This window comes from Drosophila sulfurigaster, chromosome 3, assembly GCF_023558435.1.
Source record: "Drosophila sulfurigaster albostrigata strain 15112-1811.04 chromosome 3, ASM2355843v2, whole genome shotgun sequence".
Classification (NCBI taxonomy): domain Eukaryota; kingdom Metazoa; phylum Arthropoda; class Insecta; order Diptera; family Drosophilidae; genus Drosophila; species Drosophila sulfurigaster.
Window position 1 is genome coordinate 19,853,735 of NC_084883.1, and position 16,478 is coordinate 19,870,212.

At 39.0% G+C, this 16,478-nt stretch overlaps 4 protein-coding genes across 4 annotated transcripts; 2 read left to right on the forward strand and 2 right to left on the reverse strand.

The window, feature by feature from the left end:
* The first annotated feature begins 3,439 nt into the window (after window positions 1-3,439).
* Window positions 3,440-5,069, forward strand: LOC133843967 (uncharacterized). Its single transcript, XM_062277744.1, has 3 exons — window positions 3,440-3,834; window positions 3,899-4,171; window positions 4,233-5,069. The coding sequence occupies exons 1-3, from the start codon at window positions 3,704-3,706 to the stop codon at window positions 4,927-4,929; spliced, it is 1,101 nt and encodes a 366-aa protein (XP_062133728.1). The 5' UTR covers window positions 3,440-3,703; the 3' UTR covers window positions 4,930-5,069.
* Window positions 5,070-6,353: 1,284 nt separating this feature from the next.
* LOC133843999 (peroxiredoxin-6-like) lies at window positions 6,354-7,338 on the reverse strand. Its single transcript, XM_062277779.1, has 4 exons — window positions 7,241-7,338; window positions 6,789-7,163; window positions 6,647-6,722; window positions 6,354-6,585 (listed from the first exon to the last, which is right to left on the reverse strand). Exons 1-4 carry the CDS (start codon window positions 7,321-7,323, stop codon window positions 6,457-6,459), a joined length of 663 nt encoding a protein of 220 aa, XP_062133763.1. The 5' UTR covers window positions 7,324-7,338; the 3' UTR covers window positions 6,354-6,456.
* Window positions 7,339-10,123: 2,785 nt separating this feature from the next.
* On the reverse strand, window positions 10,124-11,936 carry LOC133843183 (uncharacterized). The gene is made up of 3 exons (XM_062276618.1): window positions 11,328-11,936; window positions 10,991-11,263; window positions 10,124-10,929 (listed from the first exon to the last, which is right to left on the reverse strand). Exons 1-3 carry the CDS (start codon window positions 11,456-11,458, stop codon window positions 10,233-10,235), a joined length of 1,101 nt encoding a protein of 366 aa, XP_062132602.1. The 5' UTR covers window positions 11,459-11,936; the 3' UTR covers window positions 10,124-10,232.
* Window positions 11,937-14,042: 2,106 nt separating this feature from the next.
* Window positions 14,043-15,036, forward strand: LOC133843184 (peroxiredoxin-6-like). Its single transcript, XM_062276619.1, has 4 exons — window positions 14,043-14,140; window positions 14,218-14,592; window positions 14,654-14,729; window positions 14,791-15,036. Exons 1-4 carry the CDS (start codon window positions 14,058-14,060, stop codon window positions 14,917-14,919), a joined length of 663 nt encoding a protein of 220 aa, XP_062132603.1. The 5' UTR covers window positions 14,043-14,057; the 3' UTR covers window positions 14,920-15,036.
* The last annotated feature ends 1,442 nt before the right edge of the window (window positions 15,037-16,478 follow it).

Here is a 16,478-nt window from a genome sequence, read left to right on the forward strand (position 1 = left end):
ATTTTCTATAATTTTTAACATTTTCTCTCTATCTGTAACATCTTTTAATAGTATACATGATTTCAGAACTCTTAAATTTGTATTGTTGGAGAAATATTGTCTATAGTTTTCTTGGAACATTAAATATAATTTTGTGTCTTCGCAATAAATTACAACTAATCCTTTTTCGGGTATTATTTCTTGCATGACTTTTAACAATTTTTCGGCATCGCCTTTTGTTTTAACAATGTGTCTAACTTTCCTTTTGTACAAGATCTTTGTGGATCGTGAATCGTTTTCACCAATGTTAAGTATTATTTGAATTTTAAAAATATTTAGACATTTTTCGGTAATTGGGATAAAGTTTCGATCGTCCGATATTGCAGTGTGGATGGTTTCAATATCGTCCAACTCGCTATTAAATAATTTTATTAGCTGTTCGGAGAAATCCTGATTTTCATCTACGACGTTTAAGACGTTGATGCGGAGATTGTTTTCTATTTCGGCCAAAAAAATATCTTCGCTATCTATCTCGAGGCTGTCTTCGTCTGCTTTTGCGCTATTGGAGCTTGGGATTCTACTGAGGCCATCCGCCAGAGCGTTTTCTTTTCCTTTGATAAAGCTTATATCGAAATCAAACTCATTTAACTGAATTTTCCAACGTTGAAGTTTTAGGTTTGGCTCTTTTAAATTGTTTAGCCAAACCAAAGGTTTATGGTCTGTTTTTATCACAAATTTCCTTCCGTACAGGTAATGCTTAAAATATCTGGTTGCCCAGTAAATGGCTAGGAGCTCTTTCTCGATCGTACTATAGTTTAATTCGTGAGTTTTGAGCATTCGACTCGCATAGTAAATGACTTTATCGTCTTGCATTAAGACCGCTCCTAAAGCATAGTTGCTTGCGTTCGTGACGAGAGTAAATAGTTTTTTAAAGTCGGGGTATACTACAATTGGTTCGCTTGTGATTAGTAATTTAAGTTTATCAAATGCCTCTACGAAGTCTTCATCTTCTAAGTTTACTCTCGAATTTTTCTTCAAATATTTTATAAGAGGCTGTGCAATTTTTGAATAATCTTTTATGTACCGTCTTAAATACCCTGCCATGCCCAAGAAACTTTTAATCTCTTTTTGATTTGATGGTAGTTTGATTTTGTTAATTGCTTCGATTTTGTTTTTAGTAGGTTTTAGCCCTTCTTGATTCACTATGTGCCCTAAAAACTCGATTTCTTGTTTTGCAAATTGACACTTGTCAATCTGGAGTTTTAGGTTTGATTTCAATAGACAATCAAATATGGCCTTGATATGTTCAACATGTTCTTCTATGCTCTTAGAAAAAATGAGAACATCGTCCATATATACCAAACATATGTGTCCTATGAATGACCTAAGTACGTTATTCATAAGGCGTTGGAATGTGGACGGAGCGTTTCTTAATCCGAATGGCATACGCAAGAATTCGTAGTGCCCACTGGATGTAGAAAATGCTGTCTTATGTATGTCATCCGGATCCATCTCGATTTGGTAAAACCCTTTAGCGAGATCTAAGCTTGTGAAAAACTTACATCCACCTAATTTGTCAAAAATCTCGTCAATATTGGGTATAGGAAAACGATCCTCGATTGTCTCTTTATTTAATTTACGGTAGTCGATAACTAACCGCCACTTCTTGAGATTTGAGGCATCTGTCTTCTTCTGGACCACCCATAACGGACTATTATATGGACTATTAGAGTGTCTAATTATTCTTTGCTCGAGCATCTCGTCTATTTGTCTGTTAACCTCCTCAGTATGGATCTCAGGATATTTGTAAGCTTTTGAGTAACATGGAATATCGTTTCTTGTTTTAATGCTATGTTTGACTTCGTTAGTAAAGGTCAGATTTTGATAGTTCCTATAAAAGAGGCAATCATATTCATGTACAAGCTCTTCTAGCAAAGCTTTTGATTCCTGATTGATATCGATTTTTTGAATTGAGTTATTAAGACTTATAAGTTTGTGTGTTATATTAATGTCGTCTTGTATGAAAAGTTTTAGAGTGACATTATTAATTATTAACTTCCTGTTAGGATAATCTATGACGGCATTTAAATCGTTTAGAAGGTTCCCTCCTATTAGCCCGTCGAAATTTTGATGGAAATTATATTCGAGGAATTCACACCAATAATTTTTTATATTAAATTCCTTAAATGATGGGAATCTACATAATTTTTTTATTTTAATTTCGTTTCCTAGAGCTCGTATTTTTATATCAACATTGGTTTTCCATTTTGGGTTACAGACGTTTTCGTTAATGATGCTGAACTCTGCTCCAGTATCTATAACGAAAAGTAGTGTCCTAACGTGAGTTTTAATTTCTATATAGGGTAATCTTCTGACCCTACCGATTGAAAATTTCCACTCGATTGATTAATTTCCATTGGTTCTGAAGACAGTTTATTTTGCCCAGAGGACTGGCTGTTTCGGCTATTTGTTGGCATTTTTGAGCATGCGCATTAAGTTATCGCTGTTTTCTTTTTCTCCGAAGTTTTTAAGCAAAATTTCTTTGAGTTTATCCCAATTTTCGATTTTACCGTACCTGTGAATAACTGGTCTTGATATTCCTACACATTTATTTCGTACAAAGCCGAATAAGATTTTTCGCGTTGCATCGTCGTAACCGGCGAGCATTGGCATAATTGCTTCAATTTGCGAAATAAAGTCTGGCAATTGGTTAACATCGGTGCCATCAAAGTCTTGTACATTTTTCAAGCAGTTCAAAGTTAAATTAAAGGCATTGATACTAGTAGCATCCATTTTTAACTTATTTATGTGTAAATTACCCAGACAAGAAAAAGTTTTAATTTATGTTTTATGCTTTAGAACCACGGTTTGTCAATTGTTGCTTCGCACCGATCGCCTTGTTCACAGTTTCCAGTCGTAGCGGTAAGAAAAGCTTTTAGTTTACCTTCTCCACGTTCTTCTTAGTTTTTCGTTCTTCCTTCTTATCTTGCACTGCGTGTTACGTAAAGTGCTTTTATCACGTGTGCGCTTTGTATTTAACGATGTCCAATACTATATTTTTTCCTCGGTTAATGTAGAATATAGTACTAAAACACGCAATTTTAGAATTTATAGTTGTCGATATTAGGTAGCTGTAGTTTTATGTTTTAAATCCTCGTCGCCAGTTTTGTGTTGATTGCCAACTTTCTTGGCTGATACACAAATGCTCTCGTGACACTTGTGTTTTATTTGTTAATTATTATATGCGGGTTTATGTTTTAGTATAATTAATAATAACTTTATTGATTCTTCAGTTAACTCCGCTCTGAGTCGTGATCAGCTTAAGGCTAACTTATAATCTAAGCTTTCGAAGCTGTGAAGTTTCGCGAGGTAAAAGCTCACTTATACATCATGTGTACATACATATGGGATTTTATTATGTATGCATGTAAGTATATATGACAATATGGGACGAGTCCAACAGATATATAGTGGCTATATAGTGACTACCTCTCTGCCTCCCTCCCCCTCTTTATCAATCACTCGTGGGTCGAGCTACATCGGCTCGAGGCAACCGAATGAGGCGATCTACCTGCTCGGGTATAAAAGCGGGCGACTCGCTCGCCAAGTGCTCAGAGAGAAAAGCAACATCGAGTTAACAGTTGATAGTTGAGTGTTATTCGCGATTATTCACATTCGTATTCAATATTCATAAAGTAATATCACAAGTAAAAAGATAGCTACAATGGCGTTGGTTTCTGTGGCAGATTTCGAGTTGAAAGCCAAGCGCAATCTGGAGAAGAATGCCTTGGACTATTACAAGAACGGAGCAGGAGAACAAGTGACAGTCAGTCTCAATCACGAGGCATACAAGAGGTGAGTGCCACACAATATCTGATATATGAGTGATCGTCTACTATATGTGATTGTATTGTATTAGATTGCGTTTGCGTCCTCGGTTTCTGCGCGATGTCTCCCACTTGGATGTCAGCTGCGAGATCTTGGGACAGCAGCTGCAGTGGCCCTTGGGCATTGCGCCGAGTGCGATGCAGAAGCTGGCGCATCCGGATGGAGAGATTGGCATGGCACGTGCCGCTGGCAAAGCCGGCTCCATCTACATACTGAGCACACTGTCGACGACTTCGCTGGAGGATCTGGCTAAGGCAGCGCCAGACACTTGCAAGTGGTTCCAGCTCTACATCTACAAGGATCGGTGAGTGGCCTCTTTCCTTCTTTCCTTCCTTCATTTCTAACTTTTATAATCTCCTCTTCAGACATGTGACTGAACAGCTCGTCAGACGCGCTGAGCGAGCCAACTTCAAGGCCTTGGTGGTCACCATCGACACGCCCATCAATGGGGATCGTCGTGCAGATGCGAAGAACAAGTTCTGCCTGCCCTCTCACCTCAGTCTGGCCAATTTCGAAGGAGAGATGGCCCAGGGCGTCATCTCATGCGGAGGCGGCTCTGGCCTGAACGAGTATGTGGCCAGCCACTACGATCCCAGCATCACATGGAAGGATATCAAGTGGCTGCAACAGCTCACGCATCTGCCCGTCATCCTCAAGGGCATCCTCACAGCCGAGGATGCAGAACTGGCTCGTGAATTCGGCTGCTCGGGCATCATCGTCTCGAACCACGGCGGACGACAGCTCGACACTGCTCCGGCCACGATCGAGGCACTGCCCGAGATCGTTGCTGCAGTGGGAAATGATTTGGTGGTCATGCTGGATGGTGGCATCATGCAGGGCAACGACATCTTCAAGGCATTGGCTCTCGGTGCCAAGACCGTCTTCATCGGTCGCCCCGCCCTCTGGGGATTGGCCACCAATGGCCAGGCGGGAGTCGAGCAGTTGTTGCACGTGATGCGCGACGACTTCGAGATCACCATGAAGCTAACTGGTTGCCCCTCCTTGGCTGATATTCAACCCACCATGGTGGCCCACGAATCCACCTACTGGAATCGGCATTAAGTCGAATCGATTCAATTTAATCCAAAGCAACCACCTGCCGACTGATTAGGTTAATAATTAATAAGTTCAAAGTATGTTTGTGATGTAATTCTTAGTTTTAAACAAACAAATAAATAAATATTTTATATTCGTAATCATTTTCTTTTTGTTAAATAATTGAAGTTAAGTTGATAAAGCAGTATATGTTTGTTTTATCATCTATTCATATTACATCAAACTATATTTGGTAAAATGTTAATTTGTTCTAAAGAGTCAGAATAAAGTTAACACAGAGATAAAAAAAACAATTATTGATATTTTTATACTTTTCTTGAATGCAATATTTAAAAAATTAAATAGAAACTTTGCTTTGCTTATCTTATTTTTACTTAAAATTTATATGTCTAAATTTATTTTTCCCAGTCGACTGATACACGGACAGCCTGAATTTTTCAGTATTCCGATTCTAGACCTCTAAAATCGAACCTGAGACCCCTAGTAAGTAGGCGTTTTTGCCCATACAAAAGTATTTCATTAATAACTCCGTCATTTTTTTTTTTGATCGCAACAATATTTTCAGGAATCATAACCACTATAGTTATTATTGTACATACCAAAATGTGCAAAGCTTGTTATTCGATTTTTTGATTTGCGGGGGCGGAAGTGGGCGTGGCAATAATTTGAAACAAACTTGATCTGGGTGGAAACATAAGAAATGCTGTCGAAAATTAGAGCTCTATATCTTATAGTCTCTGAGATCTAGGTGTTCATACGGACAGACGGACAGACACACAGACGGACAGACGGACATGGCTAGATCGTCTCGGCTGTTGACGCTGATCAAGAATATATATACTTTATAGAGTCGGAGATGCCTCGTTCTACCTGTTACACACATTTCCTGCCGGCACAAAGTTATAATACCCTTCTACCCTATGGGTATCGGGTATAAAAAAGATTAAGCTAGGACGAAAAAATTGCATAGTTCGAAGAAGAAATTTAAGAAAATGAAGAACCTAAAAGGGATTTATCATTTATATGTTAGTTGATCAATTTCTGCAACTAAATATAAATAAATATAAATATCGTTTTGATAATTGCATTCAGTTCAATATCAACTTTATTATAATGTACAATAAAAGCAACGAGCATTTAAAAAATAAATATATTACAAAATTGTCTTTAAATTTGCGAACCCAATATTCAGATATTCAGTCACACCTAATATTGTATGTATTACTTTCCGAAGCCTGTGACGAACACATATGTACATCGATTCATTAACATATTGTAGTCAGCATCTAACTCCTCATCCATCTGAATCTGCCTAAATCCATGCTCACATTTTGGCATTGAATGCCGAATGCAAATAGATACAGATACAAGTTGTATAAGTCTCGACTCTGCTAGTACTACATATATTTAAAAATCTAATTTATTTAGAAGATTAAAAATTATCTTTATTAAGGCACAGTCGAATATTGGGTAAGTTTTCTTAATTCTAGTCAGTTTGTTGGAAAGTTGTAGAATGGAAATGATTGAAGATTATTAATAGTTTTCAGTGGTGCGCACATAGTTCACGCCAGAAGGCATCGAGACCTTGTCGAAGCCCTTGGGGAACAGCTTGTTGGCCTCATCGTCGCTGACAGTGGGCAGAATCATGACCTTAGTACCAGGCTGTGATTGGTAAAGAATATATTATTGAAATGCTTATAAAATAACTTTAAAGGGAACTCACAGTCCAGTTGGCGGGCGTAGCAATCACCTTAACACGATCAACCAGCTGCAGGGAGTCAATTACTCGAAGGATTTCACTGCAGAAAAGAAGATAGAAGATAGTTAGGAAGGAATTCGGATAGGGATCGGTATTGATTACTTACTCGACATTGCGGCCAGTGGACATGGGGTAGAACATGGAGAGGCGCACCTTGTGATCGGGGCTGATGATGAAGAGAGCGCGAATTGTCTTGCCCACCTCGGGATCCTTCTTCTGCTCCTCGTCGAGCATGCCCAGGGATACGGCCAAGTCGCGTGTGGGATCGGCAATGATGGGATATGGGAAATCGCCGGGAATGTCCAGGCAATACGACTTGATGTCATTCACCCAGTCCACATGCGAGTTCAAAGCATCCACCGAGTGCGCCAAGCACTTCGTATTCCGCTTGGCGAACTCAGGCTGATGCACCGCAATCCTCCCCAGTTCCGTGGTGCACACTGGCGTAAAGTCAGCAGGGTGAGAGAAGAGCACAACCCACCTAAAGATTGAATAATTGTCATTTAATCATCTATATAGAGAGCGATAATAGAGAAAAGTATATAGAGGAGCACTTACGATTTTCCCTGCCATTCGTGGAACTTGATTGGACCCTTGGTGGTGTCGGCGGTGAAGTTGGGGATAGTCTGACCCAGACGCATCTTGATAGATTTGAATTATTGTTGAACTTGGAGAAACTGAGAGAGTTCTTTAGTTGCTTGGCTGAAGCACAGTTGTTCACTGAATGAATTCTCACAAGCGACGTGCCTTTTTATACGCTCAGTCCGACTCGGTTCTCTGCTTGCCAATCGAGTGAGGGAAAGAGACAAACAGAGACGAATAGAGAACCGGCAATGCTCGTTATCAAGTCTCGACTTATCTGTATTTGTGTTTCTATTGCTGTAAACATATATGTATGTATATGTAGTGGAGGTTAATTAAACGACAACAACAACAATATTATTCAAATATGTTCTAGTATACGTTACAAATGAATATCTATATCTAAGATATATTGAGGTACACACGATGCAAGTTTTAATATGCAGAACGCAAAACGATATTTAAATAAAATAAAACTATAATGCAATTTCGAAATCAAAAATGGATAAATATCGATGTACTTAAATATATGTAGAATAGATGTAATATCGAATAATGTAAGTATTAATATAATTAATGATTGATTGATGATGAATGATTATATGTAGGAGAATATCATACATGTATGTACATGTAATATAAAAAGTACAGTTTACAAAGCAGTTTTTATTATTTTACATATATTTTATACGCTATATATAATTTGCAAGTTATGGGAATATTAGAAATTAAAATGGACACAAATATTATATAGAACACCTTTGGCAAAGTTGAGAAATGAGAATTCCATATTAGACGGCATTTTCCTTACATTTTATATATAAAGAATTTAAAATTATGGAAATCTGAGGATTGAAATTCTAGTTGACAGTTGGAGAACATAAAAACATTCCTCGATCTATTCCTATATATGTATATAGTATATCGCTATGAAGGGGGTGTGTTTGATCGATCAGCTGTTTCTGAATTCGCAATCTTCTGCTGAGAATGTAAACAGAGAAAGAGAGCGATTCACTCTGTTATAGTATTAGTAAACTCACAAACACCCACTCTCTTTGTGTATGTGTGAGTGTGAGAGAAGAGAGCAGTGCTGTGTTTGATTGTATTTGTGAGCTCAGTACGATTAGCGACACAACTTTATCATCTGCTGTCCGTGTGAACTCACGTATTGAACGAAGCTGACTTCGGGAATCGGTGAGAACTATTTCCGAGAGAGCAACAGAATGTGTGAGTGTATTGGCGGATCACACACAAAATACCAATACTAAAGTAAGTTAACAGCTGATTAAAATAGATGTCATAACACTCGTAACTGCAGCAACTTCATCTGCATCGAAGTTGGCCAAAATATCTTGAGAACAGTTCCGTTTTCTTCATCACAAGCATTCCCTTCGACACCCTGTATTTATAATTAAGGTTAGGCGTCGCTAGATCAGCCATAATAGACTTTAGACGCCGCACGTGGCCCTACCCGGTTCCCCTCCCTTCCCCGCTTCCACTACCTGCTAATCTACTCGCGAGGCATACTTAAATGGAATCGGGTCGTTGTTGCTGAGGCTGTGGCTGTTGTTGACAAACAACTCGATCGTCATGGAATGGAAAATAACCAGAGAATTTCAAACGAAGCCCACGTTATTGCGTTGCAATGGAAAATAACCAGATAATTCCGCTTCGGACTGTACTCGACTCACTTTGAAGTGACCTTCCCTTTGACTAAACTTATTTTAGTATAACTTGAATGTATCTTCAGGAAGTAAATGGAGATTATTTAGTTGTGGTCTCCATGTGATCCTCCCCATTCGGCTGTCATTTTAGGTCTAATTGTCATTCCCGACTCTATTTGCTGTCGACTGCTGAGCGAGCTTCGTTCTGCATTAGTGTTAGTGATTTGTACGCAACACACAAATACACAGACACTTTTGAGCGCTCTCTCGGCAATCGCGATTCATTCAACAGGTTGTCGTCGCTTCAGCTCACACAGACACAACACACAGAGAGAAGAGAAGCAGCGCTGCTCAGTCACTAATACTAATGTACACTTTACTTCGCTCATTTGCCTCACACGCATTCGAAGAGAGCGTTCGCTGTGTGTGTGTGTGTTGCCTTGTGAGTGCGACACACTAATACCATCAAAGCAGCCATCGCTCTCTTTGCATTTCATTCTCTGTTTACGTTTTGCTTTTTAATGAATGAACTTCAAGTAATATAAATTAAAAGTTTATAAAACTTTGTGTAATTTTAATATTTATTTATAAAATATATTATTTGGGGTATAAGCAAAGTATCTATTTTTTATTTTAAATATTAAATGAGTAATATTTGGAAAAAAATAATTTATTTACATATTTAATCGAGGACGCAAGTCAAAATAAAAACACTTTCTTTTGTATAGGTTTAGCGATTATAAAATAAAAGCAGATTTTAAAATATGGAAAATTAAATTTCGTCAGCATAATTAGTGACCTCGGACCCTTTAAATTATATAAATGTACATATGTATTCATGTTCAGAAAAATCCATCCCTTCGCCCATCTCTGTAAGTGCTGAAAAGTTTTGTTTTTTTAATTTCATAAATATTTACATATATGTACTAAAAGTCCGATATTTAATGTCTATCAACGTAAATATAAGGTTTATTTCTTTTTTGGAAATTTGTTAACTATTTAATATCAATTCATATGAAGAATAACAAATTAATATACAGCTAAAGATCATTTCAAATTTTTAAAATTGTTAAGAGTTATTGTTTGTACGAGTTTTCAAATTTAGAACCCTAACAGAGTATTTTGTAGTCAATCTCATTTGAATAAATTTATTAAATAATAAAACTAAAGATTTTTGAATATTATTTTGTATTTATTTATATATTTGTATTAATAAATCTAAAGAGTAAATATCGGGTCTTAAACTAATATTAGGCTAATCAGTCGGCAGGTGGTTGCTTTGGATTAAATTGAATCGATTCGACTTAATGCCGATTCCAGTAGGTGGATTCGTGGGCCACCATGGTGGGTTGAATATCAGCCAAGGAGGGGCAACCAGTTAGCTTCATGGTGATCTCGAAGTCGTCGCGCATCACGTGCAACAACTGCTCGACTCCCGCCTGGCCATTGGTGGCCAATCCCCAGAGGGCGGGGCGACCGATGAAGACGGTCTTGGCACCGAGAGCCAATGCCTTGAAGATGTCGTTGCCCTGCATGATGCCACCATCCAGCATGACCACCAAATCATTGCCCACTGCAGCAACGATCTCAGGCAGTGCCTCGATCGTGGCCGGAGCAGTGTCGAGCTGTCGTCCGCCGTGGTTCGAGACGATGATGCCCGAGCAGCCGAATTCACGAGCCAGTTCTGCATCCTCGGCTGTGAGGATGCCCTTGAGGATGACGGGCAGATGCGTGAGCTGTTGCAGCCACTTGATATCCTTCCATGTGATGCTGGGATCGTAGTGGCTGGCCACATACTCGTTCAGGCCAGAGCCGCCTCCGCATGAGATGACGCCCTGGGCCATCTCTCCTTCGAAATTGGCCAGACTGAGGTGAGAGGGCAGGCAGAACTTGTTCTTCGCATCTGCACGACGATCCCCATTGATGGGCGTGTCGATGGTGACCACCAAGGCCTTGAAGTTGGCTCGCTCAGCGCGTCTGACGAGCTGTTCAGTCACATGTCTGAAGAGGAGATTATAAAAGTTAGAAATGAAGGAAGGAAAGAAGGAAAGAGGCCACTCACCGATCCTTGTAGATGTAGAGCTGGAACCACTTGCAAGTGTCTGGCGCTGCCTTAGCCAGATCCTCCAGCGAAGTCGTCGACAGTGTGCTCAGTATGTAGATGGAGCCGGCTTTGCCAGCGGCACGTGCCATGCCAATCTCTCCATCCGGATGCGCCAGCTTCTGCATCGCACTCGGCGCAATGCCCAAGGGCCACTGCAGCTGCTGTCCCAAGATCTCGCAGCTGACATCCAAGTGGGAGACATCGCGCAGAAACCGAGGACGCAATCGCAATCTAATATAAGATACTCCCATATAGTAGACGATCACTGATAGATCAAATATTGTGTGGCACTCACCTCTTGTATGCCTCGTGATTGAGACTGACTGTCACTTGTTCTCCTGCTCCGCTCTTGTAATAGTCCAAGGCATTCTTCTCCAGATTGCGCTTGGCTTTCAACTCGAAATCTGCCACAGAAACCAACGCCATTGTAGCGATCTTTTTACTTGTGATATTACTTTATGAAAATTGAATACGAATGTGAATAATCGCGAATAACACTCAACTATCAACTGTTAACTCGATGTTGCTTTTCTCTCTGAGCACTTGGCGAGCGAGTCGCCCGCTTTTATACCCGAGCAGGTAGATCGCCTCATTCGGTTGCCTCGAGCCGATGTAGCTCGACCCACGAGTGATTGATAGAGAGAGGGAGGGAGGCAGAGAGGTAGTCACTATATAGCCACTATATATCTGTTGGACTCGTTCCACATCTATATCGAAAATAACACAGCCCAAACTCATGACGTATCAAAGAACAAATTATGTAAATCAATAAATTAATTTTGTTTTATTTGCATCATATAATAATGACAAATAAAATAATATCACACATTCGCACTGTTTCCGCAACGTAGTTTCCATATTTAACACAAATTCCAGTTCTATTTCAAGTTATCAACTGTCTGAACATCAGCTCCACAAAACACAGAATGACTGAGGCAGCGACTGAAACAATACTCGAGGCAAAGAGAGCGATTGCTGCTTTGCTGGTATTAGTGTGTCTCACATACAAGGCAACACAACACACGTACCGAACGCTCTCTTCGAATGCGTGTGAGGCAAATGAGCGAAGTAAAGTGTACATTAGTATTAGTGACTGAGCAGCGCGCTGCTTCTCTTCTCTCTGTATTGTGTCTGTGTGAGCTGAAGTGACGACAACCTGTTGAATGAATTGCGATTGCAAAGAGAGCGCTCTAAAATGTCTGTGTATTAGTGTGTTGCGTACAAATCACTAACACTAATGCAGAACGAAGCAGTCGATGGCAAATGGATTCGAGAATGGCAATCAGACCTAAAATGACAGTCGAATGGGGAGGATCACATGGAGACCACAACTAAATAATCTCTTCCTGAAGATATATTCAAGTTATACTAAAATAAGTTTATTCAAAGGGAATGTTATTTTAAAGTGAGTCGAGTACAGTCCGAAGCGGAATTATCTGGTTATTTTCCATTGCAACGCAATAACGTGGGCTTCGTTTGAAATTCTCTGGTTATTTTCCATTCCATGACGATCGAGTTGTTTGTCAACAACAGCCACAGCCACAGCAACAACGACCCGATTCCATTTAAGTATGCCTCGCGAGTAGATTAGCAGGTAGTGGAAGCGGGGAAGGGAGGGGAACCGGGTAGGGCCACGTGCGGCGTCTAAAGTCTATTATGGCTGATCTAGCGACGCCTAACCTTAATTATAAATACAGGGTGTCGAAGGGAATGCTTGTGATGAAGAAAACGGAACTGTTCTCAAGATATTTTGGCCAACTTCGATGCAGATGAAGTTGCTGCAGTTACGAGTGTTATGACATCTATTTTAATCAGCTGTTAACTTACTTTAGTATTGGTATTTTGTGTGTGATCCGCCAATACACTCACACATTCTGTTGCTCTCTCGGAAATAGTTCTCACCGATTCCCGAAGTCAGCTTCGTTCAATACGTGAGTTCACACGGACAGCAGATGATAAAGTTGTGTCGCTAATCGTACTGAGCTCACAAATACAATCAAACACAGCACTGCTCTCTTCTCTCACACTCACACATACACAAAGAGAGTGGGTGTTTGTGAGTTTACTAATACTATAACAGAGTGAATCGCTCTCTTTCTCTGTTTACATTCTCAGCAGAAGATTGCGAATTCAGAAACAGCTGATCGATCAAACACACCCCCTTCATAGCGATATACTATATATATAGGAATAGATCGAGGAATGTTTTTATGTTTTCCAACTGTCAACTAGAATTTCAATCCTCAGATTTCCATAATTTTAAATTTTTTATATATAAAATTTAAGGAGTATGCTGTGTAATATGGAATTCTCATTTCTAAACTTTGCCAAAGGTGTTCTATATACTATTTGTTGATATGGTGTTTCTAATATTCCCATATCTTACAAATTATATATAGCGTATAAAATATATGTAAAATAATAAAAATTGCTGCTGTACACTGTACTTATTATATAATTAAATGACTGTAAATGTATTGTATTATCCTATATATAACAATCATTAATTATATTAATACTTATGGTATATTATTCGATATTGCATATATTCTATATTTAAGTACATCGATATATATTCATTTTTCGAAATTTCATTATAGTTTTGCCTTATTTAGATGCCGGCTTGCGTTCTGCTTATTAAAACTTGCAGTATGTGTACCTGAATATATCATAGATATAGATATTCATTTGTATCTTCTACAAGTGCATATTTGAATAATGTTGTTGTTGTTGTCGTTTAATTAACCTCCACTAAATATACATATATGTTTACAGCAATAGAAACACAAATACAATTCGTATGCCAGATAAGTCGAGACTTGATAACGAGCATTGCCGGTTCTCTATTCGTCTCTGTTTGTCTCTTTCCCTCACTCGATTGGCAAGCAGAGAACCGAGTCGGACTGAGCGTATAAAAAGGCACGTCGCTTGTGAGAATTCATTCAGTGAACAACTGTGCTTCAGCCAAGCAACTAAAGAACTCTCTCAGTTTCTCCAAGTTCAACAATAATTCAAATCTATCAAGATGCGTCTGGGTCAGACTATCCCCAACTTCACCGCCGACACCACCAAGGGTCCAATCAAGTTCCACGAATGGCAGGGAAAATCGTAAGTGCTCCTCTATATACTTTTCTCTATTATCGCTCTCTATATAGATGATTAAATGACAATTATTCAATCTTTAGGTGGGTTGTGCTCTTCTCTCACCCTGCTGACTTTACGCCAGTGTGCACCACGGAACTGGGGAGGATTGCGGTGCATCAGCCTGAGTTCGCCAAGCGGAATACGAAGTGCTTGGCGCACTCGGTGGATGCTTTGAACTCGCATGTGGACTGGGTGAATGACATCAAGTCGTATTGCCTGGACATTCCCGGCGATTTCCCATATCCCATCATTGCCGATCCCACACGCGACTTGGCCGTATCCCTGGGCATGCTCGACGAGGAGCAGAAGAAGGATCCCGAGGTGGGCAAGACAATTCGCGCTCTCTTCATCATCAGCCCCGATCACAAGGTGCGCCTCTCCATGTTTTACCCCATGTCCACTGGCCGCAATGTCGAGTAAGTAATCCATACCGATCCCTATCCGAATTCCTTCCTAACTATCTTCTCTTCTCTGCAGTGAAATCCTTCGAGTAATTGACTCCCTGCAGCTGGTTGATCGTGTTAAGGTGATTGCTACGCCCGCCAACTGGACTGTGAGTTGTCTTAAGTGTAATATTATTATCATTTTGCTAATATATTCTTTACCAATCACAGCCTGGTACTAAGGTCATGATTCTGCCCACTGTCAGCGACGATGAGGCCAACAAGCTGTTCCCCAAGGGCTTTGACAAGGTCTCGATGCCTTCCGGCGTGAACTATGTGCGCACTACTGAGAACTATTAATAATCTTCAATCATTTCTATTCTACAAATCTTCAACAAACTGACTAGAATTAAGAAAACTTTACACAAATATTCAACTGTGCCTTACTACCAATAAAAAGCCTTTAATTTTCTATAAAATTCAATGTTTTAATTAACTTTTTTTATATGCTAAACTGTTTTTATATGCAAGGTAATTTTTTACTTTTGTATTAAACAAAATGTTTATATTATAAATGCTTTAAATTTTTGAGTGATTCCTGATTAAATATGTTTCACTTTAATATAATAATCATTGGTTGTATTTTATATGCAGTCAATAACATATAGTATATTATTTTTTTTTCAATTAACCTAAATGTTTACATTTCATATACATATTTTATACTTTTGACTCTGTCGTAGATTGCCTTTTGTATTAAACTTAATGTTTATAAGTAAAGTAACAAATTTAAATACTTCTTTACTTTCTTATTAAAAGACATTATATTTATTTTTTAATTTATTATTAATGTTGCATAACTATTTCTAATATAAAGTTTAACTTGTAATAGCTTCTGAGCTGTTATTTTTAATATACAAATATTTAAATTGTATTAGTACTGATTTTTCGTTGAAATGAATTCTCGTTTGCTTTTAGTTTCGTTGTAACTAATATTTTGCGCCTGCAGTGTAAAGCTCTCGAGGCAGCTTTTACCGTGTAACGGTTTTGGCCGCAGCTGTTTCTGATAAGCACAACAACGGCAAAGACAGCAACAAGAACAGGGACAACAAGAACAGTAACAACAGCAACAACAGCAACAACAACAACAACTTGCTTGAGGCTTGCTTTAGGTTTGCCGCTTTGCGCTGTTTTGCACTCGCGTCAGTTGAAATTTAGCCTGGCGCGCGTGCGGTTGTTTCTCACAGGCAGCACTTAATAATAATGATAATAGTGTAACGGTGATTAAAGCTCAAAATTAACTAAGTTCTTGCTGTGCTTGGGCAAACAGTGAAACTACCGAAATAAAGTTCAAATAAAATTACAATTCGATGAAACTTATCTCTCACTTAATAGTTGCATATATTGAAATTCGACTTTTTCTGAATGTAATTTGTGTTTTTTCTCTGCTTGTGCGTGCGTAACTGTGTGTGTTTCCGTGTGCGTGTGTGTGTGTGTGCACAGTGGTCCCTAAGTGATCTGATCGTTTATGCGCGTCGCGTGTTGCGGGATTCATAGTTCTTTTTATACCATATATAAGTATTTCATGTTTTTGGCTCAAATGCAGAAAACTACTAAATTTCCGAGTTGCCCCCCAAAAAAAGTTTAGTGTCCATTTAGCAAGTGCAACAACAACAACCACAACAACAACAACATCAAACAAAACTACAACTACAACTACAACGAGTAAACGACGGCGACAACAATCTGCAAAGTTTGGTGTTGTGAAAAGTTTTGATGACTCGGCACATAAAATATGCCGGATGGAACATTTACATCTTTAGCCATAAAGTGTTAAAGAGCCTCAAAAGGTAAAAGATTCCCACATCTCTCATCTGCATCCCTCCCTATGCTCTATCAGTTTTTGTCGCCTTTGTTTC